The 27,525-nt window shown below is 46.1% G+C and overlaps 2 protein-coding genes across 3 annotated transcripts; one reads left to right on the forward strand and one right to left on the reverse strand.

Moving 5' to 3' along the window:
• Positions 1 to 671: 671 nt before the first annotated feature.
• ATP5MC2 (ATP synthase membrane subunit c locus 2) lies at positions 672 to 8,930 on the reverse strand. Of its 2 annotated transcripts, none has more exons than XM_027543065.1 (5): positions 8,889 to 8,930; positions 4,405 to 4,474; positions 3,256 to 3,333; positions 2,550 to 2,749; positions 672 to 935 (listed from the first exon to the last, which is right to left on the reverse strand). In XM_027543065.1, the coding sequence occupies exons 2-5, from the start codon at positions 4,441 to 4,443 to the stop codon at positions 821 to 823; spliced, it is 432 nt and encodes a 143-aa protein (XP_027398866.1). In that variant the 5' UTR covers positions 4,444 to 4,474; positions 8,889 to 8,930; the 3' UTR covers positions 672 to 820. The 2 variants fall into 2 exon arrangements, with proteins under 2 accessions (XP_027398866.1, XP_027398867.1); XM_027543066.1 differs by lacking the exon at positions 8,889 to 8,930 and adding an exon at positions 8,447 to 8,570.
• LOC113893221 lies at positions 8,582 to 24,962 on the forward strand. Its single transcript, XM_027543064.1, has 2 exons — positions 8,582 to 8,804; positions 24,082 to 24,962. The coding sequence occupies exons 1-2, from the start codon at positions 8,693 to 8,695 to the stop codon at positions 24,714 to 24,716; spliced, it is 747 nt and encodes a 248-aa protein (XP_027398865.1). The 5' UTR covers positions 8,582 to 8,692; the 3' UTR covers positions 24,717 to 24,962.
• Positions 24,963 to 27,525: the final 2,563 nt, after the last annotated feature.

The raw sequence follows: 27,525 nt of genomic DNA on the forward strand, positions 1-27,525 counted from the left end.
AGCTTCATGGAATAAGAGGTAGCATTTAAAGTAAGTCTTTCAGAATAGCAGGGAGAGTTTGAAAAAAAGAGGAAAGTGACTAAAGATTCAGGCAAAGAAAACAGAGATGGACAAAGTGCAAGGCCTGCAGATATGTAAGGACAGGAAAGCAGGAAAGTGAAAAATGACTAACAGTCCACTTTGGGTAGAGTGTAATGGGAATAAGACATAAAGCTGAGAAAAGTTGAATCAGACTATTTTTGAATTGGTCAATGGCAGAACCAGTCCTGCATTTACAGATTAACCTGGCAGTGGTGGGCAAAAGTAAATGCCAGAGGGTAGAGACGGCAGGCAGAAGGCCAATTAAGAGGTTATTGCAATAGACCAGTGGGTGGCAATAAGGGCATCAGCCAGGGCAGTGGCAGTGGCAACAGACAGCCACTTTAGTCAAAATTTTACACCAGCTCTGTATGTTGCTTCTGTCCCAATTCTCCATGGTAATATGCCATCCCAAGTGAAAATTATTAAAAAAGAGCACTGATTTGAATAAAGCTTTCCCAACATAGAGAATGAAAAATAAGTGAGCCCAGATCCACATTGAGTTTAAAACCATCACTAACCTCTGGCCTTATACTTTCACCAAGGCATTCAGCCAATTGTGGAAAAGAAATATACACAGGAGACTCAAGAAACATCTTATTAATACAGTATTTATTTGTCTTCCTTCTGTCAAGCCCTGAGCCAACCACTTTCCCCAGGTTGCCTGGGGAGGTACAGGAAAAGAAACATACAGGGCAGATGAGACACGGGAGAAGAACTATGGGAGGTGGAAACGGCTCCTTCACATGGCGAAGAGGATGAGAAAGGCCACCATCAGGCAAAAGAGCCCCATGGCCTCCGAGAGGGCAAAGCCCAGAATGGCGTAGGAGAAGAGCTGCTGCTTCAGAGAAGGGTTCCTGGGAGGGGAAGAGAAAAGACTGAATTTCTAGTCCATATAAAGAAAAAGACAAACATTAAAGGAGGGCTCAGGGAGAATCCATCTCAGGCTGACATTTCAGTAACGAGTCTCTCAGGGTGACACCATTATGCCCCATTTCTTGCTCCGACACATTAAGGTCTCTACAGAGATGAAGGGGGGAGGGGACAATCCAAAATTCTCCAACACAGCCCAGGTACAAACATTACCTCCTCTACTGTATCACCACATCTTCCCTGGGTCTGGACACTTAACTATCCAGGGCTCAACCAAGATGGAAGACGTCTCTGGGTGGCAGGGTCTATCAGAGCAGCGTTTCCAAACTTTAAGCAGTAGAACCCCATAATACAAAACTTGTAACTGCTAAAGTGTAATGGAGTGGCGGAGTTGGAAGTCTTGTTTGGTCTCCCCTTCATTCTCTAGACGTCTCTGGGGTGTACCCTCAGAACCCTAGGGCTTGTGTAACACAATTAGAGAAATACTATTCTAGTGGACAAGGACATCAGAGGGACAAATAACTTCTCTTATTTCAAAATAGTCAAAAGATTTTGGGCTACAAACCGCCTTGGGGAGTGGGGGCACACATTTAGACAATATGAGTCAAAATGGGATAGATCAGATCAGATCAGATCAGTCGCTCAGTCGTGTCCGACTCTTTGCGACCCCATGAATCGCAGCATGCCAGGCCTCCCTGTCCATCACCAACTCCCGGAGTTCACTCAGACTCACGTCCATCGAGTCAGTGATGCCATCCAGCCATCTCATCCTCTGTTGTCCCCTTCTCCTCCTGCCCCCAATCCCTCCCTAATTCTGAAAATCAATATATAATTTCTATTTCCCTTACTGTCGCCTCCGGAAGACTTGATGGATAAGGTAAAGCAACACTAGCTTTTAATAGAATTGTGGACATAGAAGTTTCTTATTTCATACAAATCCTAAGAAATAAACTTATTTCCCCAAAGGCACTGAGAGAACTTGCAGGTCTCTAAAGGATTAATTTAGCTCTAACACTGAGTTGCCCAGAGTTGTTGGGGACCAAAGAGTCTCAAGTGTCAGGGAGCACTGGGGCTGGATGCAGAAGCAGTTTTCCCAGGAGTGATGAGGGAATTCCCGGGGATGGGGAAAAACAGCAGCGAAGCTATGCTGACTGAGGCTTTAGACTGGGGGGTGGACATGGCAAACTTTCTGTAAAGGGCTAGACAGCAAATATTTTAGTCTCTGTGGGTCACATACAACCTGTTACCTTTTTTATTTTCATGACCCTTTAAAAATATAAAACCCTTCTTAGTTCAGCTATACAAAACCAGGCTGGCCCAATACAGACCTCCTGCCTTAGTTTGCTAACTCCTACTCTAAACCAAAGCTGTCCAATAGAACTTTCCAAAATGGTAGCCACGAGTCACATGTGGCTACTGAGCTACACTGAAAGTATACAAAGTATACTTAAGTCAGTGTACTTTTAGTTAAAACTCACATTTGAATAGCACTACGTGGTTAGTGGCTACTGTATAGGATACTGCAGCTCCAGAACCCCAAATATTTCTGCCCAGACCGGCGGAAGCACATTAGAGAGCCAATGGAGGGCCCATCTTACCTGGCATAACCAATGATGAGACTCCCAAACACGGTCCCAATTCCAGCTCCAGAGCCAGCCACCCCTACTGTGGCAGCCCCAGCTCCAATGAACTTGGCTGCTGTGTCAATGTCCCTTGAAATGGCACTGGTTTGGAAGCTGCGGCTAGGAGTAAGTGAGGTGGTCAGGGGACGGGGAACTACTGCCAAGCTGCTGTGGCTCTGTGAAGAAGCAGCAGATAGCAAGTTTTTAGGAAACCCTTTTTTTGCTTTGGAAAACTTCTGTACCACTTAATCCCTTTATGCTATCAAATCCCATCGTTTCTCCTCCACACAAAAAATCTTTTAACTCCCCAGAAAACTCTACTGCCAAGCAGAACGCTTAAATGCAAGAGGTGGATGTCAAATATCTTCATGACTCAGGTACAGTCTAGAAATGGAAGACTACAGCCCTAGCCTGTTCCTGATGCCTTGAGGAGACCATCTTCCTGGGCTACATGCTCCCAACTCAAGTCAGCGCACTAGATCAAGTAAAATGGGAGTTATAAGCAGCACACAGGGGCATGTGCTGCCAGTGGCAAAAGTTGGAACATCAGGGAATATATCACATGGTATATGGTATCATGAGTCCTCAGCACTCCTCCTACTGGTTCTGTCAGTAACCCTCCCCTCCCCACCCCATCCCACCCTCACCCCTCCCCACAGGTCCAGTTCTACTCATAAGGTACCTCATCCGTCAGTGTTTCCGGTCGTCTTACCACCACTGCAGACAGTGATCGGCTCAATACTGTAGAGGTTCTCCTGATCTAGCCGGAAAAATACAAGGTCAAGAAACGCTGTGGAGAGTTTTAGAACTACTGCAAATTATTACTGAGATACCCCATTTATTCACTAGAACTTAAATTGGAACCTCAAAAAAGAATCTGGAATCATTCATTTAAAGTATTTACTTCACTCAATAAGAAATCTACACATATACTGGTAATGGCCAGCTCATTAGAAGGAAGTGAATGACTGGAACATCTTTCCCTGAACACACTGTTCTGGAAAACAGACATGAAGACCTATGCTGAAAATGTACCCCCTCCTGGAAGCCCTTTTCTAACTCCAAGCCAGCGTCTCCAAAATAGACAACATGGTGGTTAACAGCCAGGGCTTTAGTCATATATAACTAGATTCAAATCCTAGCTCTATCTGAGTTGTGTGATCTTAGGACAAGTCATGTAAATCTTTTTAAGCCTGCTTTCTCATCTATCAAATGGGAATAACATATCTCAGGGTTGACTGGAGGAGTAAATAAGATTATGTACATCAACTGGTAGACTTAATGCCAGGCATAGCAAGTGCTCAATAAATAATACCAACTAACAGCATCACTCCTTTTCACTTACGAGTGAATGAACCGATTGCCTCCACTATCTAATACTCTTCCATTTCTTCCATCTTGTTGCTTTTGAATCAAATATTTTTCCTATGTGTATTTTAGCTTCCCACCCAAATTTAAGCTTCCAGAGGAACTCCTAGCTACAGCTCTCTGACACTCAGGACAAGATCCTGTACACAGTGCATACTCAGTCTGAGTTAGGCTATTTATTTCATGTTTACCATTTCTAGTGGGGCTCCAGTTTACAAGGACACAGTGTTTCTGGATAGGAATAACCTGTCTTAGCCTAGATGCTCATTTATGCTCTTCTATTATGACTGCATGAGAAAAATCAACTGGCCTTCATGGGACACAAGGCAAGTAACGCCTAGGAAGTATTCACTCTCTTGTCAGGCTAGCAAAGCAAAGGGCCCAACTGTGACGCATAAGGTCTGAGAAGGAAAAGACAAAACACCTCTCCTTAAAAACTTTCTTGGGAAAGGTGGGTACTCACCAAGGAGGGGGTGGAGACGAACTTGGCGCAAGTGTACATTTTCAGGGGATGAAGGGCTATGGCAGGAAAGCTGCAATTACAGAAGCAGCAGTGTAAATGTTTTTTCTTGCTCATCAAAAGACCGCTGTATTAGCAAGTGCTCTGGAAAACTTAAATGGCCCAGAAAGCAGTGACTGACCTCAAGTCTTAGAGATGGAATGAGAACCCTGAAGTCAGGATTTCCTCCACACAGCTTTTAAGCTTTCCTTATAATCAAGTGACTTCTCTTGGTTTGAACAAGAAGCCACTTGGTCCCAGCTTTAAGACATGTTATCTCTTTCCATAGCCTCATGAGGTGGGGTTATAGACGTATTTTCCCAGCATCTTTTGCCCAAGTTTCCCCCCAAGTCTCTTACTGAAAAGGAACTCTTCTCAAGCCTTCATTTCCTGGATCTCAAAATGTTGCCCTTTAAGACCCTCAGGGTAATTCCCTGGCAGTCCAGTAGTTAGGACTTTGAGCTTCAACTGTAGGGGGAATGGGTTCCATCCCTGACTGGGGAACTAAGATCCCATAAGCCATACAGCACAAGTCAAAAAAAATAAAAAAAGACTCTTGGAAGATACGTGCGGAAGGTGAAGGCTCTGAAACGGTCTCTAACAATCCTCTTATTGAATTACCAGGAAGCATTTGTCAAAACACGTGAAAAGATTTGTTAAAGATGTTCAAGCTGGATTTAGAAAAGGCAGAGGATCAATTGCTGGATCATCGAAAAAGCAAGACAGTTCCAGAAAAACATCTAATGCTGCTTTACTGACTACGCCAAAGCCTTTGACCATGTGGATCACAACAAACTATGGAAAATTCTTAAAGAGATGGGAATACCAGACCACCTCACCTTCCTCCTGAGAAATCTGTATGCAGGTCAAGAAGCAAGTTAGAACTGGACATGGAACAACAGATTGGTTCCAAATCGGGAAAGGAGTTCATCAAGGCTGTATACTGTCACCCTACTTATTTAACTTATATGCAGAGTACATGATGAGAAATGCTGGGCTGAAGCATAAGCTGGAATCAAGATTGCTGGGAGAAATATCAATAACCTCAGATATGCAGATGACACCACCCTTATGGCATAAAGCGAAGAACTAAAGACCCTCTTGATGAAAGTGAAAGAGGAGAGTGAAAAAGTTGGCTTAAAACTCAACATTCAGAAAACTAAGATCATGGCATCTGGTCCCATCACTTCATGGCAAATAGATGGGGAAACAATGGAAACAGTGACAAACTTTATTTTTGGGCTCCAAAATCACTGCAGATGGTGACTGCAGCCATGAAATTAAAAGATGCCTGCTCCTTGGAAGAAAAGTTATGACCAACCTAGACAGTGTATTAAAAAGCAGAGACATTACTTTGCCCACAAACGTCCATCTAGTCAAAGCTATGGTTTCTCCAGTAGTCATGTATGGATGTGAGAGTTGGAATATAAAGAAAGCTGAGTGCTGAAAAATTGATGCTTTTGAACTGTGGTGCTGGAGAAGACTCTTGAGAGTCCCTTGGACTGCAAGGAGATCCAACCAATCCATCCTAAAGGAGATCAGTCCTGAATATTCATTGGAGGGACTGATGCTGAAGCTAAAACTCCAATACCTTGGCCACCTGATTCAAAGAGATGACTCATTTGAAAAGACCCTGACGCTGGGAAAGACTGAAGGCAGGAGAAAGGGACGACAGAGGATGAGATGGTTGGATGGCATCACTGACTCGATGAACATGAGTTTCCATAAGCTCCAGGAGTTGGTGATGGACAGGGAAGCCTGGTGTGCTGAAATCCATGGGGACGCAGAGGCACAACTAAGCGACTAAACTGACAGACTGAGGAAGCATTTGTCAAAATATTTATCTCCTATGTTAATTAACTAGATAAGGCAGATCAAGGAGAAACTCTGTCATTACTCTAATTAGCAATGACTGTTAAAGTATTCATTTCCACCACTGTTTTAAGGGGTATTCAATTTTGTATCCTCAAGACCTTAAACAGGGGTTAAGACTTCTGTGCAGGGGGTTCGGGTTCTATCCCTAGTCAGGGAGCTAAGATCCCTCGTGCTCAGGGCAAAAAAAACCCCAAAAGGTAAAACAGAAGCAATGTTGTAACAAATAAAGGCTTTAAAAAAAAAAAAGAGCTTAAACAATGCTAACACCCTGGAGCTACCTATGTTGGTAGAACTGAGAGAAGAGTGGGTGAGTTAAAGATCTCCAGGCAGGGTCTTTCCAAGTACAGCTGGTGTCCCACTTGAACTAGTTACAGGAGGGTAGGGGCTGTGTAGGTGTTAAAAATGTGGGACTTCCCTCACAGTCCAGTGGTTAAGAATCTGCACTTCTACTGCAGGGATCCCTGGTCAGAGAACAAAGATCCCTTGACCATGAGCTGTGGCCAAAAAACAAACAAAAAGAAAAAACAAAAAATGCAAATTCTTGGGTCTCACCTTAAGACTTTTTGGGTCAAGATCTCTGGGAATAAAGCCCAAGTACTCTATTTCGGGGTTCCCTGGTGGCTCAGCAATAAAGAATCCGCCTGCCAGTGCAGGACACTAAGGTTCAATTCCTAGAGAAGGAAATGGCAACCCACTCCAGTACTCTTGCCTGGGAAATCTCATGGACAGAGGAGCCTGGCTGGCTACAATCCACAGGGTCACAAAAGAGTGGGACACGACTTAGCAACTAAATAATAACGTTCTGTATTTCAATGAAGCTTCCCAAATGATTCTTAGGTACATGGAAGAGCTTGGTCTTAAAAAACAGTTTTAAAACTATGGCAGTGGTAGAATCAGAATTTGAACTCTTCTCACTCTTAATGCAGAGAAGGCAATGGCACCCCACTCCAGTACTCTTGCCTGGAAAATCCCATGGACGGAGGAGCCTGGTAGGCTGCAGTCCATGGGGTCGCTAAGAGTTGGACCCGACTGAGCGATTGAGCGACTTCACTTTCACTTTTCCCTTTCATGCATTGGGGAAGGAAATGGCAACCCACTCCAGTGTTCTTGCCTGGAGAATCCCAGGGATGGGGGAGCCTGGTGGGCTGCCGTCTCTGGGGTCGCACAGAGTCAGACACGACTGAAGCGACTTAGCAGCAGCAGCACTCTTAATGCTTTCTAATATGGTACAGGTTGAAATACTCAATGATTACTTAGGCCTGTTAAACGACACTTCCTTGAATGAAGTGGACTAATACTTTCCCAGATTAACTTCCGATTCCAGAATGTTACTTTTACATTAATGGATGTCTTCAACTCTTGTCCTTTCCAGAACTCTGATTTCTGCCCATATGTAACACTAACCCAATTTTGCTGCCAGGCTATTCAGGTTTTCTTAGGTCAAAAATCTAAAATTTCTTTTAAGCTTTAAAAAAAGAGAGACTGTTTTTCCCCCAAGGCAACAAAACCTCAGTATCATCACTTAAAAAATATAGTTCTTAGAGGAATGAAATGAAAATAACACATGGAAAGAGCCTGATGCAGAACTAAAGGAAGCCTGCAGGAAGCGGTGATCCCTCTGCTGGCCACCTAAACTTGGCCAAGTCTGCACTTGTTCACCAATATCACCTTGGGGAACAGCACTACCCAGGTTCATGGGTTTCTTCCTCAATGGAGGTCAGCCAGGGAGTTACAGGGCTGCTACTTAATCGTTCCCTTTCCTTAACCTTCTTTTCCTCTTGAGGGCAGAGTCTGGGGACTCTCAGTAAACCCCTTGACAGGAAAGCTGGCAGGTGGGTAGCACCCCATGATGGCCCCTCCGCTTTATAGGCCTGTTGCCTCTGAAGAAAACCTCACACAGGCCACGACTTGTGTTTTTCCCGCTTCACCGCAGTGGAAGGAAGAGAACGCCACTGGGAGACAATCCGCGGTACCAAAGAAACCTCCCTCTTTTCTGATATGGCTCTCTCCCAGTCCACAGCCTGAAGGTAGGGGGTGCTTTGGCTGTGCTGTTCATTTCTACCACTTTCATGGTTTATTTTTTAAATCGAGGGCTGCTGCCTAGAGGGACTGGTGGCTTTAGACGACCCACCAAACTCCACTGCTCGACACTTGAGATCCTGGGGCCAGAAGTCTGGAGGTTTCAGGATAAGGCAGGCACGAGTCACGATGAGAAGAGAAAGCAGAGATAGGAGGGGAGAGTCTGGGGGTTGGGACAGCTCTGAAAGGGCAAAAGGGTGAGAAAAAAGCGTTTGCAAGCGACAGGTGAAATGAGCACTCTGGGATTTGACTTTCGACAGCTCCAAGGCGCCCTCCCCCAACCCACGAGACATCAAAGATGGCGCCAGGCCCGCGCGGCTGGAGGTCACCGGCACGCGGAAGGGGCAGCCCTAACGCGCGGGGATACGGGGGCAAGGGAGGACGTGAGGACCCAGGTGGGAGCACGCGAGGTAAGGGCCTCAGACCATCCACGCGAGGTGGGCGCCCGGCGCGCGTGCGCGGCGCAACCCGGGCGCGAGGGCCCAAGGCCTTACCTGCTCCCAGTGCAGAGAAGACAGAGAGGGGCGGGGAGGGGGCGGGAATAGGAAAAGGAAGGCTCAGCGCAGGCGCGGCCCGGACCAAAGAGTCGCTCCGCCAAGGCTAGAGAGATTGCAAACTTGAGGGTGGGCCCAGGCACCACAGCGCCGCCTGCCAGCTCCGTGGCGGTAGCCGGCCGGTCACTCCACCTGGCGTTTGAGAGGAGAAACTGCAGGCAGAGCCTGAGAAATGAGGGCACTCCGCAGTGTAAGCCGATCCGTAACGTGGCCTGCGGTTTGCTCTGCACAGCGGCTGGGATCTTGGATTTGTGTCTCTTTTCCAAGCATGCGCGGTCACACTGCGGGGTGGGAAGAAGACCCAACTGTCCAGAATTTCAGTGTTAAATGGCTTACAATCGAGATGGGGTTCAATGTCCAAAATCTAGCAGGAGGAAGATGAGGTCACAGGAATCCCGACGCCTGTTGCCATCGACCCAGGCTTTACGGATGGCAAAACTTATTCAATAGGCGGATAGTCTGGAAAAAGCCCCGGCTGCCTCTAGTGGCTTCACCTTTATTTCCCTCTCCTTATTCCAGTGATCAACTATGAGAAAATCAGCATCAGGGACCAGAAGATAGGGGCTAAAGATGATTAGGGCTCGAGAGCCCTGACCCTAAGCATTCTTCCCTGAGGCCCGAGACAGTCGAGGAATAGAGGGCATCAGTGACCAGCAGTGAGGTTGGGAGGTCACCCCAGGCATGCCAGGGCCTCTGCTCAGGCTTCATCTACACGAGTTGAGATAAGCAGTCCCCCACCCCTAGGAGGTGCTCTTATGGAGGCCCCTCAGCTTCTTCCCCTTGACCTCTTGCTCGTCCTTTCCTCGATGGGAGAAAGTAGGGGGCCTCTTGGCCCTCGCCTCTTCTTCTAGGCTGCTTTATGTCCCAGGTAGGTCTGACCTGTTCCTCTGGAGGGAGGTCCACAAGGCCTACCCACTTCCCCTCACGTCCAAACCTCGGCCGTCCAGGGGCATCGTCTTGAACGCAGCACAAGAAACACGGGGAAAGCTCACCAAACCCCCATAAAAAATAAAAAGAAGGCCGCGGCTGTAAATAAAGCCAAATCCGCCACCCTCTGAGGGGCCGTTTGTCCTCCCCTCCTTGGCCCCGTCCTTCCCGCCGCCCCCTCCCGGCTCCCGGGCCCCGCGGCGCCCCGGCCCCGAGCTCCTCCATTTAATCGGATTTGGGAGAAGGGGAGGATAAATCACGGCAGCAGCTTTACGGTCCCGGAGGAGAGGCGAGCCGCAGCCAGGCACACCCCGGCCGGCGATAAAAACCGCCGCTGAAAGCCCACGGAGCAATTTCCCGGGACCCCGAGCGACGCCATTACAGGAATGTAATTTTGCCCGGATGAGGCCCCGAGTTTAATTATCCTCGCGGAGGAATTTCAATGCGGCCAATCCATCTTGCAGGCGGGCGGCAGAGGGATTTATATGGGCCCGTTATTTCACACCGATCCTCCATCTGCATTTTTATGGCCCTGAGCTTCTGAAAGGGAGGGGAAGGAGTAGGGAGAAATCGGAGAAGCGGGCGAGGAGGAGAAGAGTGGGAGACTTCCCGCCTTTCCTAAATCTAAGATTCCAGCTCGAGAATGAAGATTCTCACTGGTTCCCCTGAAATGCCCAGATCTCTCTCCAGTTCCAGTTGTTGACTCAGGGTGAGGTTGTGGGTAGGTGAGAAATGGAACTGGTATCCTTGGGAATCACTCAACAGGTATTTACCAGGTACCAAGCGGTGCCAGACACAGGGTAAGATGCTCAGAGGAGAAAGGGAAAATAGGCTACAAGAATATCTCCTGGGGGACTTCCCTGGCGGTCCAGCGGTAAGGACTCCAAGCTCCCAATGCAGGAGGTGGGGGTTCAATCCTTGGTCTGAGAGCTAAGATATCTCATGCCTGGAAGCAGTTGGCAAAAAAAAAAAAAAAAAATCTCCTGAGGTCCCCAGACACCCCAAGCCCGCCCACTGAATTCCTTTTAGCCCGCGGCTGCACATCCTCAGGGCAAAACTTCCACAGCTCGTAGGAGCTGCCAGCACTAGCCAGTTGTTACAGCTGTTTGTTGCGAAAATTTAGACCCCTCTCAGATATCTAACAATCCAAAGGAGAATTGGAGAAGGAGCCCGTGTCTGATATGTTTATTTCTCCCTTACCTCCATTCAGTGGTAGGCTCTGGATTCATACACCTGGCTTCCCAAATTGCTGTGTGACCTTGGGCAAGCTGTTTAACCCCTCTATATCGATCTTCTTTTATGTAATTTGGGAATGATAATAATTCTTCATAGTCGTTTAGTCACTAAGTCTCATCTGACCCTTTTGGGACCTCATGGACTGTAGACGGCCAGGCTACTCTGCGGGATATCTCCAGGCAAGAATACTGGAGTGGGTTGCCATTTCCTTCTCCAGGGGATCTTCCTGACCCAGGAATCGAACCCAAGTCTCCTGCTTGGTAGGTGGATGTCTTTACCACTGAGCCATCTGAGAAGCCCGATAATAATGCTTGCTCAGCAGCAAATATTGGGATAATATACATGAAGCTTTGGGGCTTCCCAGGTGGTGCAGTGGTAAAGAATCTACCTGCCAATGCAGGAGACGCAGTTTCCATGCCTGGGTCAGGACCATCTCCTGGAGGAGGAAATGGTAACCCCCTCCAGTATTCTTGCTGGGAAAATTCCAGGGACAGAGCAACCTGGAGGGCTACAGTCAATGGGGTTGCAAAGAGTTGGACTTGACTGCAGAGATACCTGAAGCTTTTAGCAAGGAGCTTGGAACTTAGTAACAGTTCAATAAATTCTAGTAATATAATAATACTGGGTGGTGGTTTTTTTTTTTTTTTTTGGTGTTAGTAGCAGTGTTATCTGGAGAAGACAATGGCAACCCATTCCAGTACTCTTGCCTGGAAAATCCCATGGACGGAGGAGCCTGGTAGGCTGCAGTCCATGGCGTTGCTAAGAGTCGGACTCGACAGAGCGACTTCACTTTCACTTTTCACTTTCATGCATTGGAGAAGGAAATGACAACCCACTCCAGTGTTCTTGCCTGGAGAATCCCAGGGACGGGGGAGCTTGGTGGGCTGCCGTCTCTGGGGTCGCACAGAGTCGGACACAACTGAAGCGACTTAGCAGCAGCAGCAGCAGCAGTAGTAGTAGTGTTATAGTTGGGAGCATGGCAGCTCAATTCTGCTCTGCTTCCTAGAGACTTTATTGCAAGCTGCTTGCAACGATAGCTCCTGAAAGAAACTAAACTATGGCTTACTGAACTTATTTACCTACATAAATCACACAAAGGAGTTACTTGACAGGTAAGTGGGTGGGGATCTGTGGGGAGGGCTGAGAATTCCCAGGGCTGTTGCTACCAGGTTTGCAACCAGACATTAAATCCGGAGGCATGAGACTATAAAACGTGGTTGGAGGTATGTGCAGAGGGGTGAATTTGAAGACAGCAAAATATGATCCAAGAGAACATTAGCTAAGGGTCTAGGGATTTTCTTAACCAAGGGCTTGGGAAAGGGTTCTTCCTTCACTTCACTGAGGGAAAACTAGGGTCCAGAAAGGAAAGGGTGTGGAGCCAGAACTATCCTTTCCAATCAATCCTTTTCTTTTCCTACCAGACCATGTAACAAGGTTGGCCTGATTGGCCAGTTTTTCTAAGGACTGTTAGTGGCAGATTCTGACTGGTTAGCCACCTCACTGCACAGTGGTGACGGTGAAATGAGATTGATCTTTTCTTTCTTAGGATTGGTTAACAACCCTCAGCGGGGCCAGAGACTCATTTTAATTGACTGGAGAGGCTAGGAGGGAGGTCCAGCACCTTTCATGTAGAAATTCTGAGAGTTCTTTTTCCACAAAGGTCACCAAGAAAGAGTCTTGACTGGCTTATGCATATTTGCCTTTGGACTGGAAACAATAGCTTAGAGAAGAAAAGTCAAGAGAGTCATGCAGGCATGCTACAGTTCAATGTGAAACCCAAACAGAGAGAGGGATTCACAGAGGGAAACAGAAGAGTGGTAGAAAGAGAGAGACTAAGACACAGAAAAATGAAAGAAACAAAAAAGCCAAAGAGGATGGATTTGAATAATTTGGTTTTCATTTCTGGTGGTTTAAGAGGAGGCTACTTTATGATGCATTTTGTCAGATGCACATGTTGCCAGCACGTGGCATGGGAAGAACAGTTGTCTTGGAGGCAGGAGACTAGGAATCTGGTCCCAGCCCTGCTACTAACTAGCTGAGTAGCTATGCAAGTTACTTTATCTCTCAAAGTTTCAGTGTCCCCGTTTGGAAAAATCAGGGGGAGAAGTAGGTGATCCGTAAGATTCCATCCAATATTAACTCTCCTGATTCTGTTTCTGACAAGCAGTCTGTTTTCTAAAGCTGAAGTGGTAACTTTACACTGCCAATAAGGACTATTCTTGGGTGCTATGTTCCTCTATTTATTTGAGTTTGTTAATTTCAAGCTTTTGGGACTGGTAGGCACTGACTGATGGATTTTTCTATTTTCTCTTGCTAAATCGGTTCCCCAGAACAACAGGATTAAGCCATCAGTAAACCTCCCTACTCTTGGAGAAAAAAAAAAGTAGATGGAAGAAGAAAAAGTGTCATGGGTATCCAGGATTCCAAGACAGGGATTGTGGAAGGCTTGGTGAGAGATGGCCGGACAAGTTTTTGCTGGGAAGAACCTAAGTTCTTTTGAATTTGTAAGATGAACTTATACATGCCCTACATATTTATATAGAAACAATGATTAAGTATTTATGTGAACAAATTTGGTCCCTGCCATTTATTGTCTCCCAAGCCAAAGCACACACAGAGACAAAACAAAATGAAAGTCATTGTGATAATTGACATATATATACCACCCTATGTAAAGTAGATAGCTAGTGGGGGCCGCTGTATAGCGCAGGGAGCTCAGCTTAGTGCTCTATGGTGACCTATAGGGCTGGAAAGGGGCAAGGTGGGAGGAAGGTCCAAGAGAGAGGGGATTTATATGTACATATAGCTGATTCACTGTCTTGAACAGCACAAACTAACATATTGTAAAGTGGTTATACTCCAATTGAAAAAAAAAAGGTCATTGTGATACATTGTAAGAGCTTAAGACTGAAAGTTAGAGATCTGAATGTAGATGTGGGAATATCTTTAAAAAAATAATTTAATTAATTGATTTATTTTTGGCTGTGCTGAGCCTTCATTGCTGTGCAGTTTTCTCTGGTTGCAGAGAGCAGGAGCTACTCTCCAGTTGCAGTGCCTTCTCTTGTTGCAGAGCACAGGCTATAGTAAACATGGGCTCAGTGGTTGCAGTTCCCTGGATCTAGAGCACAGGCTCAATAATTGTGGCCCACAGGTTTAGTTGCTCCAAGGCATGTGGGATCTTCCTGGATTAGAGATTGCTCCCATGTCTCCTGCACTGGCAGGTGGATGCCTCACCACTGAGCCACCAGGCAAGCCCTAAATTTGGGATTGTTCTTAATTATGTGACTTTGAAAAACATCAATTCACCTCTCTGGACTTCAGTTTTCTTAACTGCACATTGTAGGAAAACACTTGCTGATTATTGAATTCTTTTTTGGCTTTAAATATAAATAGCATAGATCTGTTCTTCCTGTTTTGCCCTCATCTCCTGTGACTTTAAGTATTCGACCAGTATTAACTGAGCATCTACTGTATGTGAGGTGCTGAACCATGTATTGTGATTAGGAATAAAAAAGGAGAAAGCACAGTCCCTTGTCTTCATAAGTTTATAATCAGTAGGAAAAACATGTACATATATAACTATAACTTGCAGCAAAATTTAATGGTTTATATGGGTTATAGGAGTTGAAGCAGTATGATTTCCATTTAGAATGATCAAGGGGGCACTATGATTAAAAAGTAGTTTTTTTCCTTCTTTTAAAAAAATTTAAAGTATTTGAATTACATAAAGGAATGCAATTAATGAGTATAATTTATGCAACAGATATTTTTGGAGATCCTACTATGTGCCAGGTGCTATTCTAGGTGCTGGAAACACAGATGTGAATAAAATAAGACAAAAATCCTTGCCTCCTCAGAGGTGACTTTAATATAAATTATGAAGCATAATAATAAAATAGACATCCATTAAATGACCCCCAGTTTAGGAAAAGAAAAAAAAAAACCCTACTAATACCACTGAGCCCCCCTCCCCCATGCATCTCTCCTATAGTAAAGTAATCCTTGAATTTTATATTTATCATTTCAAGATTTTTCCTCAGATTTTTACCGTATTGCTTATTTTGGTCTTTTCCCCCTACTGTTCTAAAAGTGATATAATATTATTTGTATCCTTCTTTACTTGCTCTTTTCATTCAACATTATGTTTCTAAGATTCATTGAAGCTGATGTAGGTAGCTATAGTTTATTTACTTTCATTGATGTATCATTGGAGAAGGCAATGGCACCCCACTCCAGTACTCTTGCCTGGAAAATCCCATGGACGGAGGAGCCTGGTGGGCTGCAGTCCATGGGGTTGCTAAGAGTCGGATACGACTGAGCGACTTCACTTTCACTTTTCACTTTCATGCATTGGAGAAGGAAATGGCAACCCACTCCAGTGTTCTTGCCTGGAGAATCCCAGGGATGGGGATCCTGGTGGGCTGCTGTCTCTGGGGTTGCACAGAGTCGGACATGACTGAAGCAACTTAGCAGCAGCAGCAGCAGCAGCAGCTGCATCATAGCCCACCAATTTGTCAATTAATTTCCCTGTTGAAGAATATTTAGGATTGTTTTCAGCTGTTTGCCACTACAAACAATGCTGCTCAGAACATTTCTCCTAGTATACATGCGTAAGAGTTTCTTCAGGGTACATATGTATGAATTGCTGGGTTGAAGCATATGAATTTTTTAACCTCTCTGGATAATGTCAAATTGTTTTCCAATATTTATGCCTACTAAAGTATATAAAAGTTTTGATTGCTACCCTATCCTTACCAATTTTGGTTATTTAGTCAATCTGTTGGATATAAAATGGTGATTTGAATTTATACTTAATTATATTTGCCTTATTATTAGTGAAGTTGAGCATCTTTTCATATATTTATTGGCCACTCATGCTTCTCCTTATGTGAAATGCCTATTCATGTATGTCTTCTGCCCATTTCCTATTGGGTTATTTGTCATCTCCTGTGGATTTTTAGGAATTAACAAATATAGATAGCCTAGTCCTGATTCTTTGTCAGTATCAGTTATCTCCTTCCAGTTTTTAGCAGGGTTGGGATTTTAATAGAGGCTTAAAGGATGGATGATTTCAGTTCCAGCTCAGAGTCCTCGTTTAGTTGGATTAATTAATTCTTAATTCATTCATCAAATATTTATTGAATGTCTAGCCAGACGTCATGCTAGACTCTGAGAATACGAATATATTCCACACTTGCTCACCAGTTACCACTTCCAAGATCTATCTGGGTTCAAGCCAGTGACATATCCTGGTGGACCCACTACTATGGCCTTCTAGCTGTTCTGCCTTTTCCAGTCTGGTCTTGCCATGGTCTACTCCACCCAATAAGCAGCTAAAGTGATCTAATGAAGTGTAGATCAGATCATGCAACTTAAAACTTCCCAATGGTTTTCCAGTTCTCATAGAAAAAAAATTCGTTGTTCAGCTACACTAGACTCCTATTGACCCTCAGTCACACCACACTTACTTGTTTCTGCTCGGAACCTTTGCTGTTTCCTCCGCCTGGATCGTTCTCCTAGATTATGCTCACTCTCATTTCGTCTAGGTCTCATTTCAAATATCACCTCCTTAGAGAGTGCTTTTCTGACCACCCAATCTAAATAGCTGCCACTCCCCGGCCCCTTTTAACTTTCTGGCCACGTTGCTTGTGATATCTGAATTCCAGGACCAGAGATGGGTCCTGGACGGGTTCAGGGGTCCAGAGATTCCAGGGCCCGGCTGCTTGCTCATTGAAAGCTCAGAGTCTTAACCATTGGACCACCAGGAAACTCCTCTACCTTCCCTTCTTTATCTCATTATCCTCCTTCATTTTTCTTTTTAGCACTTACCATAGTTTTATTTTTATTGCTTTTTTCTTCACTAGAAGATAAGCTCCACTAGTTGAGAGACCTTGTCACCACTGTATCCTCAGCATTTAGAAAAGTGCCTGGCACTTAATAGGCTCTCAATAGAAATTTTGTGAATGATTGAATGGTGAATCAGATAGAGTCCTTGCCCTTAAAAAGCTTTAGTCTATCAGGGAATACAGGGAAGCAAAAGGCAAATAATTTCAACACAATTTGACAATGTTCTAAGATGGATAAGCGCTGGATGCCGTGGGAATGCATAGGGAGGACATATATTTCGGTCCTGAGAACTAGTAGTCAAGGGAGGCTTCCAAGATGAGGTGACATTTACAAGAAACTCAAAGGACCTGGAAAGAGAAGGATGTTCCACAGAGAAAAAGCAGTAAGGACAAAGCTTGAAGAGAGGGATAAGTGGTCTCTTCCACAAAGGCAAGTAATTCAGCGTGGTCAGAATGAATAGTTGTGAGTGCAACAGAGTGCAGAGACTGGTTGTTAGTGGCTAGATCCTGAAGGATCTTGAGCATCAAACTCAAGCCGTTTGGATTTTATCCAGAAAGCAGCCAGAAGCCATTTAAACCAGAAAATGAGCTCAGATTTGCATTTTAGAAAAATCATTGTAGGTCTAGTGTGCAGAATGGATGAGAGGGGGCAGGACAGGGGACAGGGAGCGCTGTAGGGGACTGTCGTCAGAATCCAGGTGGGAGATGGTGGTGGCCTGAGCTCTGAGGTGATAGCTGGGATGGAGAAAAGTAGGCAGAGCTCAAGAGGTTTAGGAAGAAGAACCAATGGGCCTCAGTGATTGATTGTTATGGGGGATGAAGGAGGTGAGAGAGGTGAAGACAGTGCCCAGTTCTCTGGCCTGGGTCACTGAGTGGTGCCATTCTCTGATTGGAAAAGAGTCAGAGGGTTAGAGTGAGATGAGCAGGCCAACCCCTGATACTTGTGAGGCCCAGGGCAAGGTAAAAAATATAGCCTACATACCAAATGTCTAAATATGTACAAGTTATAAATCAAAGTTAACAAACTGCTAAATAAAACATGTTCTACCCTCTTATCTTGACAAATATATCAATATCAGTTGGAAGATTTATATTTAGAATCCTGGGACTCTTCCAGCCCCAGTCTGACCCTCGGGTTCTCTCTCCATTTCGTACTCCATCCCACTACCTGAGGGGCTTCACACCAAAGTGCGTGCTGGGGTCAGCCTCACCGCTAAACTCCACACCAACAAGGCTGGTGCTGCGCTCCCCAGCAGCTCCTTCTGTGTTTTCAGGAAATCAAACCCCAGGAAGAGGTCCTGGAAGTCAGCCTGGGGCAAATTGACAGGATAGTCTGGCCACTGGAGCATGGTCTAGGAGTGGGCAGGCGTGAGCTCTGGGTAGGCACACCCCCTTGGCCTAAAGTTATCCGCCCCCTGCAAGAGGAAGAGACCCTCTAAAACTGTCGCCCAGGGTAGAGGTCCCTCTTGCCTGGTCTAAGGGCATAGACTCTGAAATCATACAGACTGGGTTCAAACCCCTATTCTCATGTTTATTTACTCTTCTTTGAACCTGGGCAAACTCTCTGAGCCTGTTTCCTTCCTTGTAAAATGGCAATAGTAATATCTACCTCACAGGGTTATTGTGAGAATTAAATAAGGGTATCAGTCTTGGGTGTCCATTGGAAGGACTAATGCCAAGGCTGAAACTCCAATACTTTGGCCACCTCATGCGAAGAGTTGACTCATTGGAAAAGACCCTGATGCTGGGAGGGATTGGGGGCAGGAGGAAAAGGGGACGACAGAGGATGAGATGGCTGGATGGCATCACCGACTCAATGGACGTGAGTTTGAGTGAACTCCAGGAGTTGGTGATGGACAGGGAGGCCTGGAGTGCTGCAATTCATGGGGTCGCAAAGAGTCGGACACAACTGAGCGACTGAACTGAACTGAATATATGCAGAGCACTTGGTATTTAATATTCCCCTCCTCACCTCCCCAGTTTACATTGTTTTCTTCCCATTCATCACCGCTTTCCCTCAAACTAATCATGGAGGCTGGGGAAAATATGAAGTTTGTTCTAGGTAAATTCTTTTTTTGTTTTTTCTGGGAGGAGTGGTTCCAGGAAAAAGGAGTTTATAAAGGAAACAGTAACAATCCAGGCAGCAGTAATCCCAGCTCAGGCTGGGGCCATGTGGGAAAGGGGGAGTCAGTTGTCTTGTGTGTAGATGAATGAGAAATGGTAATAGCGTAATTGCTTTTACAATCTGTTTGTTTTGCTGACAGTAGCAGCTGGTTACTGTTTCAATTCTTGGTTTTCATGTTAAGACAGGGGAAGAAGGTGTGAATAGAAAAAGAATAGAAAATCCAAACGTAATGTCTTGGAGACCAGGAAAATGGTCAGAGAAACATGGTTGAAAACACAGATGGTTTCCATCTTTCAGACATGGCCCGGTCCTCTCATTAAGTTGATCTTGTGTTGTTGTGTAACATGTATAGATTCTTACCACATGCTGTCACTCTCTCTACTCCTGCAGCTAGAATGCCCTTCGCGGCTTCTCAGCTGTTCCGGATTCTACTCTGTATTTCAGGCTCACTCCCTCCACAGTAGTGTGACCCTCCCCACTTCCTCTGAGCTCTTCCTAGTCTGTCTGTGCTGTACTAGGTCGCTTCAGTTGTGTCCGATTCTTTGGACTCTATGGACCATAGCCCACCAGGCTCCTCTGTCCATGGGAATTCTCCAGGCAAGAATACTGGAGTGGGTTGCCATGCCCTCCTCCTGGGGATCTTCCCGACCCAGGGATCAAAGCAGCATCTCTTACATCTCCTGCACTGGCAGGCGAATTCTTTACCACTATGCCACCTGGAAAGCCCCTAGTCTATATCACCTGGAATTTATTCATGGTCTTAATATGTTCAGTCTTGTTCTCTTATCGTTTAAAAATTATTTTAATTTTTTAAAATTTATTTATTTGACAGAGTGGCATGTGGGATCTTAGTTCCTCAACCAGGGATCGAACCTGTGCCCCCTGCAGTGGGAGCTCGCACCTTAACCACTGGATTGCCAGGGAAGTCCTGTTCACTTATCCTTTTATGTGCACAAGTCTTGTCTCCCCAACAAGAGTTTAAGCTTATTAAGGGAAGGAACTATATTTCTATTTCTCTTCCATTTCCCATAGTGTCTATATATTCACTTAATATACATTTATTGAGTTACCATGTGCCTAAACTGGGGTTCAGGTGCTGGGGATACAAAAATGAAATATATATATTTCCTCTTCACTAGTGAAGCTAGTAATGGACTCATGGTTTAATAACTGCCTATAAAAGTGTTGAACACATAATGGTTCCTCAATAGAGGTTTGATGGATTGATGAACCATGCTGCTTTTTGACTAGGCATTCAATGAATGAATGAATGAATGAAATTACTGGATAGCAACCCTGCAAGCTGTTCCAGGTGTATCCCTCTTATATGAAACAAGTTCTCACAGACTTAAAGGTGTGAGACTGGTTTGAGGGGAGAAGTGCTCTCTAGAGGCATCAAAACAGAGAGCCTACTGTCTTTTCAAGGCAGTGTTCACTCCTTTCCTTAAGGCCTAGTGATTAAAACACAAAGCATTTTACAGGCATTGGTGAATGCCTTTTGCCAGTTTGGGTCATTCAGGTTGTAAATTATGAGAACTGTGTGCATTTTTCATAATAAAAAACAGCTATTATTGAATATTGATTATGTGCCAGATATTTTGCTGATTTCTTTACATGAATTATTTAAATCCTAACAACAACCCTATGAAGTAAATATGATTATTATCCCACTTTACAGAAGAGGAAACTCAGGTACAGGTAGGAAGCAAGAAAAGACAGAACTTGAATCCAGGAAGCCTGTGCTGTCCAGGCGATGATTGGGAGAGTGGAGAGCTGAGTTCTTCAGCTCGCCCTGCTGTGTGCTTGCTGTGTGACCTGCAAAAATCATCTCAGGTCTCTGGTCTTCGGCCCCTTCTGATCACCAATCTTAAAGCCTACTCTTTTGAATTCAAGTCCTCTGCTTCTCCACCAATATTAATTGCCTAAATCTGGTTGTGATCCCCTAAATCTCATCTTTCATCTCCTTGTAGTGTAAGATGCAGCTTGTGATATTGTGTTATTCATAACTGGAGCATCCTTTTGAGACATTATATATGAAGACCTTGATGACTTCTTGAATGTCTTGGTTCATGGCTGCAGCTGATAGAGCTGCAGAAGGACCCCTGAACCCAATTTCTTCCTGTGACTCCATCCCTCAACTCCTAGTTAAGTAAAAATATTTCCCAGTATTAGGATGCTTGTTATCATGAATCCATTCAGAGGACACAGCCAAAATCAAGCACTAATCAAAAGGAAGGTGGTGGGTCTGATTCATTTCTGTGCATGGAGATTGATCAACACAGGCAAGAGATTGAGACCAAGTAACATGAAAGAGTAGGCAAGAGTGGATTTGAAAGGTCGATTTCTCTGAGGAGCCTCCACATAGAAACTGAAGCTGCTCAAATCCTCCATTTTGTCCCTTCATAGCTGGAATTTTTACTTCCTTGTATGCAGACAAAGGATAATAATTATCTGAACAAGTGTGCTTGTTTAGCTGGCATCAGTGTTTTAAATTGGTATGCTTAAATACCAATGGCTTGCTGTACCCCTCATGTTGCTATTTGACTCAGCTCTCTCTGCTTAGTCTATTTTGTCTGTGCATCAAGAGTAGCTGTGTGTTTTGTTCTCACCAGGGTAGCCTCTGGCTGGGGTGCCTACTAGTGTCCTTTCCTAGAGCTTCTTTAATACCAGGCAACCTGGCAGGATGGTTTTTATGTCCCTGCCCTCACTTCCTTCCCTGCCTCCAATTTCCTCTTGTTGTTTTCCAGAATCATTTGCATGGTTCACCTGTATTTTTCCCAACCTTCTCTATCTCTGTATACAATTCTACAGAGAACAGGGACAAATATCTACTAAAGAGGAATCAATCTCTCCCCCGGCCACCCCACCCCTTCTCTCCCTTTCTCTCTCTCTCACACACACAAACACACACAGAATGTATGGCAGACTTCATTTCTCTTCTGACCTTATCATGCTCCCAAATACTAAATCAAGATCACTCCCAAAACCCAAACCCAAGCCTAAAAGCAACACAGAGAAAGAATCACTTTTCTTCTAGGAGATGAATGCACCCCTTTTGGGGATCCACCTGAGGTTACTGAAGGGCTTAATTTCTGAAGAATCTGCTTCTGTCAGTTTTTCCTGTATTCCTGTGTGTTATGGGTTTGTAAAGATGTCTTCCTTAAGCAGAAGTTAACTTTGGTTGTAGGTTATAATTCTAACTGTGAGTGTGGGAGAGAAATTTTGGTGAGGACTAAAATCCTGTCTTATCATTTAAAAGGGATTCCAAGGGAAGTCCTGGTACCCGCCTTCTGGGAGGCAGATCTCTGGGTCAGATGGGATGAACCAGAGGAGGGAACACTTGAACTTTGTTTACAAACCAGCATAACATACAATGACAAACGAGTTCACGCAAGGGCACCCACAGCTTCAAATGGAGGACAGAACTGGGAAAGAGTGTTGGCACAAGGGCAGTACTGAGAAAATTAGGAAAGTTTCTTGGAGGGAGCAGTGCGCGGCGAGGGGGCCCGGGAACCGTGGCTGAGGGAACGCACACCCGGGCTGCCTTTCCCGGGGTCTCCTGGTGGCGAGCTGGGTGAGGTGCTCTCTGGGCAGGTCCGCTGTCTGCCTCCCTCCATTACCGATCTCTCCGGCTCTCTCGCCTCCTGCATGCCATCCCCGGGCCCCTTCCTCCACATCCACTCCTCCTAGCTCCCCCTCGATAATCTTCTGATATCTCTTCAAATCCAATTATCGAATTAATTGACGTGCTAACCGAGAGGCAAACAGAAAGGGGCGGCAAACACCGGTCGGCTCAGATTTATCCTCCGGCCTCCATAGGCCCCGGCCGGGCGAGATTTACTGGGCCTCGAACACGACGACAGTTCAAACCTTTGATTAATCATGTTTTTCTCCCGGCCCCATAATTTAGTTGCTCTTTTTCCCTCCCTGCTTTTTTTTTTTTTTTTATCAGTGGAAACAGAGACAGAGTCCTCATCAGCTTCAATTACAAATATTAAGCCCCCGGACAGCACTTTGACAGAGAGGCGGCCAGCCCCAACTCCTTCCCGCCCCCCTAAATCATCCCCGAATTAACATCACAATCGGCGGCTGGCGCGCGTTCAGATTTAAATGGTGGCATATTGTTCGCGGACGGTCTAGTTCAGACCAGCGGGTTCTCAGTTCCCGGTGGCGGCCCCCGCCGCTCCCCTCACTGCCCCCTCCTGCCTCCCGGGATGCTGTGACTCAGGAGCCGCGGGAGGCTCCGGAGCCGGGTCTCCTGCAGCGGAGGCTGCAGGCGGGGGTACACCGGAGTGGGGCCGAGCGGGCTGGTGAGAGGGGGTAGAGTGAGGAGGAGGGGGCGAGTCAGGCACACGGAGAGGGAACTGCAGATGTAGGGTGGAGGGGAGGAGGGGCCGAGGCCGGGCAGAGGCGGGTGAGTTTGGGGGTAGCGGAAGAACGGCACTGATGAAAATGAGATGCAAATGAAGATGCAGAAACCACGGGTTTGAGAATGCCACTATATAGCCACTATATGGCCGCCTCGACCTTGGCGCGGTCTGCAGGGCATCCTTGGGTGGTTGTGGAGGGGCCATTCTGCAGGGAAATCTCTTGCTCTTTGAGTCTTGCGATGTGAAAGAAGAACGTGGGACAAGATTTCTCGTTTCCTGAGTATGTTAGAGAAAATGGTTCATAAACTACAGCCAGGAGGCTTGAAGGGAGGCCTCAGAAAGGACTTCCTAAATGGGGAGACTGAGTATGAGGCTGGAATACCTCCGGGGGATTTTTTTTTTTTTTTTTGGATTAGAACACCTTCGAGGCAGCCAGATTTCTCTGAAGGCGTTTTGGGGAAACGGTAACTATTTGGCTCTGTCCCACTGTGGAGGAGAAAAGGAAGAGTGATTCCCCTGACCCCATTAATCCTTTAAGAATGAAGGAGCTCAGGAAGAAAAATGACAATCCAAGAGTCTAGGTTTCCAGATATCCTCATATCCACCTGTCTCTCCGGTCTTGCCCGCAGCGATCTCCGGGACCTCATTTCTGCCTAGCAACATCACAACCAATCAAGATGCAATTAGGCCTGGCAGTTCGGCTCATCCTTCACTGGGATTGGCTGCTGGTGGTGAGCTCATCCTAAGTTTTCATTGGCTGACGGCCACCTGTATGGAAATGAGAATGACAGGGCACTCTCAGCGCCTTCTCTGCTACGTGGACCTGTGGCTTACTGCACTGAAACCTGCAAGCTCAGAGCCAGAACTCCTGGGCTTTTTTTCTGCCTTCTCTCCCTGTTCTTCCCCCAAAGAGATATCTCAAACTTTTCCCTCAGCTCCTCTGTCTGAGGCCCAGTCGGAAAGCAATTCGCAAAAAACAAGGCGAATTTGTATACTTTTTTGCATTTTCTTTGCCTTCTCTCGGTTCTGTATCAAGATTTTTCCCCTTCCGTCCAATGCTATGACAGTTCTTGATCCTTTCTCTCTTCCATGTCCATCCAAGGAGCGGCTTCTCTCCATGTGGAGTCCCTCGGGCCCTGCCCCCTGTTGCCTCAAACCCTCCCTTCGGGCTCAGCTCCACCAAATTCCCAGTTGCCCCCTTCCTCCCTCTCAGGATCCAGGCGCCTCGCACAACGATCTAAAGCCCAGTTTAGAAGGGAGTTAGAGGGGGAGAGGACTCCCCCACCTCCCCCCAAAAAAACCTCCATCCTCGCTCCCCATCCATTTTCTCCGAGGGAGCCGAGTTTGACAGCGAATTCATTCCGAGAGGGGAGGGTGATTTATTCTTCAAATATACCGACAAGTGCGGGCATGATGGAGCCCATTAAAATGTTGGGAGATTGTTTTTATGATTGAAGTCTGTATTACTCCAACCATAAAGAAAGAGAGCAAGGAGTCATTAGCATTTTCATGATGGTGTATTTCTGCTTGTCTCCGCGCCATCACTCATCTTTACTGCCCGTCCCTTTGCTCTCGCTCTGCTACAACGAGGAGAGACTGCAGCCTGAGTTGGGGTTGGGGGTGGGGGGAGGCGGGGGCCAGAGATCCCCTCGCCACTCTGCCCTTCACGCCAAATCCTCACCCTCCCTGGGACGCAGATCATGGGGTGAGAGGCCAAACGCAGACAATGATGTGCCTCAGCTTTCTCCAGCCTGCTCTCCCTGCCCCTGACTGATGGAAGCTGGGGGTCTTGTCCAAATGGTGCTTGGAGATCTGCACAGACCTGGGTTGAGAAAGGCGGAATACCCCTTCCTTCCTCTGGCTCTTCACTTCCTGGCCTACACCATTTAGAACTTTCCAGGGTTATCCATATAGAGAGAAAGTCAGAAATTCCTGGCTGAGTGCCCTGGGCTAGAGACATCAGAGTAGGAGAGGACAGAAGGAGGAGACCCCAAGTCCCTAGGTTTGGAGACTGAGTTGGGAGGAAATTGGAAACCTGGATCTTTGGCTTCTGTCTTTGCTACTCCCTCTTTAGGGTTAAAATCTTCTGTCACTACCCTAATTCCCTTGCTCTTTCTCTCTCCTAATTCCTTAAGTCCTTGATTCTTTCTACCCAGTACTCACAGGTACTCCAAGGAACAAGTTCATAACCTCCATGAGAATAGTGGAGCTCAAAATAATCATTGTCAAGATAAGAGCTTGGAGAAAGTTGGTTACAGGTGAAACAGTGTCTACAGGTACTCAAGGATTGTGGGAGTCACCTGTCCTCACCCCTGGCTCTGGACAAGACTCATAACCCAAAGAAACATTCATTCTAGGTTGGACACAACCTTGCCTCCGTACCCTATTGAGCCAAATTGTGTGGTGGCACTTGTGTGAGCATTGGTTGGGATAAAGGCTAGTTTAAGGGTGGTGAGAAAATGGAAGTGTAAGCTCACAAGAAATCAGTGGTGATAATAACAATTAGTGGACCACTTTCCTGTTGGTTCAGTGCTTTCTCATGGATGTCTCACAAGAACCTGAAAGGTAGGTTCATAACTGCCATTTTACAGATGAGGAAACCAAGGCTCAGGTGAGCGTGTGTGTGTAATTTAAGATCACTTAGCTAGTAAACTGGGCTGTTTTCATTATCTGATACTGCCTGAGAAGGAGTTCAAGAGCTCTAAAGTGGAAGTCAAGATGACCCATAAACTTCATTTGAGTTTATAAGAAGGTGGGGAAGACTCTCTGCTGCTGCTGCTGCTGCTGCTGCTGCGTCGCTTCAGTCGTGTCTGACTCTGTGCGACCCCATTGACGGCAGCCCACCAAGCTTCCCCATCCCTGGGATTCTCCAGGCAAGAACACTGAAGACTCTCTAGTGAGTGTTAAATATTTTGGGAGAAATCTTAGTAGGAATAGTCATCCCTTGGCCACCAGAGCTGGGGACCTAGTGGTGGTTAGCATTGCTAGGATTAACCCTTCTCTTATTCAGGGAACATTTATTGAGCAGCTAGTATGTGTCATCTTATGACTGACCCCTCCCCTTTCACAGGCCTCCTCCTCCTTTTGAGAGGGGGTATATGATAGGGCTCTGGGGTCCTGGGCAGAGTTAGAGCCCTGGGCAGCTGGGCAGAGATGGAGCAAAGCGGGGTACAGAGGTGAGAGCCCCCCTACAGCCTGCACAGTGCCCAGAGGCAGTTGCAGCAGCAGCCCCAGATTTACAACTGCCCTGGCGCTGATGCCATAAAAGCAAACGATCCTTCTCTGTACTAATTTCTGTGTAATTAGATCTCTCCTGGCATGGAAAGTGGGGAGTGGGGGTGGCCAGGAGGGGAGGGTGCCAAGGACTCTTCACAGAGGTGGAAGGAGGGGTTGTGGGACACGCATGGCTTCGTGTGGCAGAGCTTGGGCACAGGGATCTGCGTGCACTGTGACAAAGATGGAAAAGGAAATCATGCACACACGGAATGCGAGGAGGCAGGAGTCCTGATATGGTAACACCCTTGTGCCCAGGATAGGGACAAAGCTGGTGTCCTGCACAAAGATTCTGAAGCCAGAAGAATAACTCCTGTGTATACATAGGAAGAATTGAAATCCTTGGAGGATTTGCATATGGATACCCCCACAAGCAGCCAGATAACCAAAATCCCACAGAGAAGCCTGAAGAGTGGGAAAAAAAAAATGTGTGGCCCCATCACATTTACAAAAGACTATAGGTGGCTTAGATGGTAAAGAAATGCACCTGCAATGCAGGAGCCCCGGGTTCGATCCCTGGGTTGGGAAAAGCCCCTGGAGAAGAGAATAGCAACCCATTCCAATATTCTTGCCTGGAGAATTCCATGGACAGAGGACCCTGGCGGGTTACAGTCCATGGGGTCTCAAAGAGTTGGACATGACTGAGCGACTAACACACACATACACATGTATCTGCTCTCATGTTTAACCTGCATGAGAGCAGATACACACTTCTTAAATGCAAAAATGACAGCAGCTACACTAAATAGGAACTCAATAAATGTTTGTTTCCTCCTCTGCCCCCACCTATTGCTTGCCCA

The sequence above is a fragment of the Bos indicus x Bos taurus genome, chromosome 5 (assembly GCF_003369695.1).
Source record: "Bos indicus x Bos taurus breed Angus x Brahman F1 hybrid chromosome 5, Bos_hybrid_MaternalHap_v2.0, whole genome shotgun sequence".
Classification (NCBI taxonomy): domain Eukaryota; kingdom Metazoa; phylum Chordata; class Mammalia; order Artiodactyla; family Bovidae; genus Bos; species Bos indicus x Bos taurus.

Excerpts from the sequence above, each read along its gene's own strand:
- LOC113893221 (XM_027543064.1), top strand. The coding sequence starts at position 8,693 with ATGGCGCCAGGCCCGCGCGGCTGGAGGTCACCGGCACGCGGAAGGGGC. Across the intron at positions 8,805-24,081 it reads CCCAGGTGGGAGCACGCGAG|CGATCTCCGGGACCTCATTT; the intron begins GTAAGGGCCTCA and ends TCTTGCCCGCAG.
- ATP5MC2 (XM_027543065.1), bottom strand. The coding sequence starts at position 4,443 with ATGTACACTTGCGCCAAGTTCGTCTCCACCCCCTCCTTG. Across the intron at positions 3,334-4,404 it reads TCGTCTCCACCCCCTCCTTG|ATCAGGAGAACCTCTACAGT; the intron begins GTGAGTACCCAC and ends TTTTCCGGCTAG. Across the intron at positions 936-2,549 it reads CTCATCATTGGTTATGCCAG|GAACCCTTCTCTGAAGCAGC; the intron begins GTAAGATGGGCC and ends TTCCCCTCCCAG.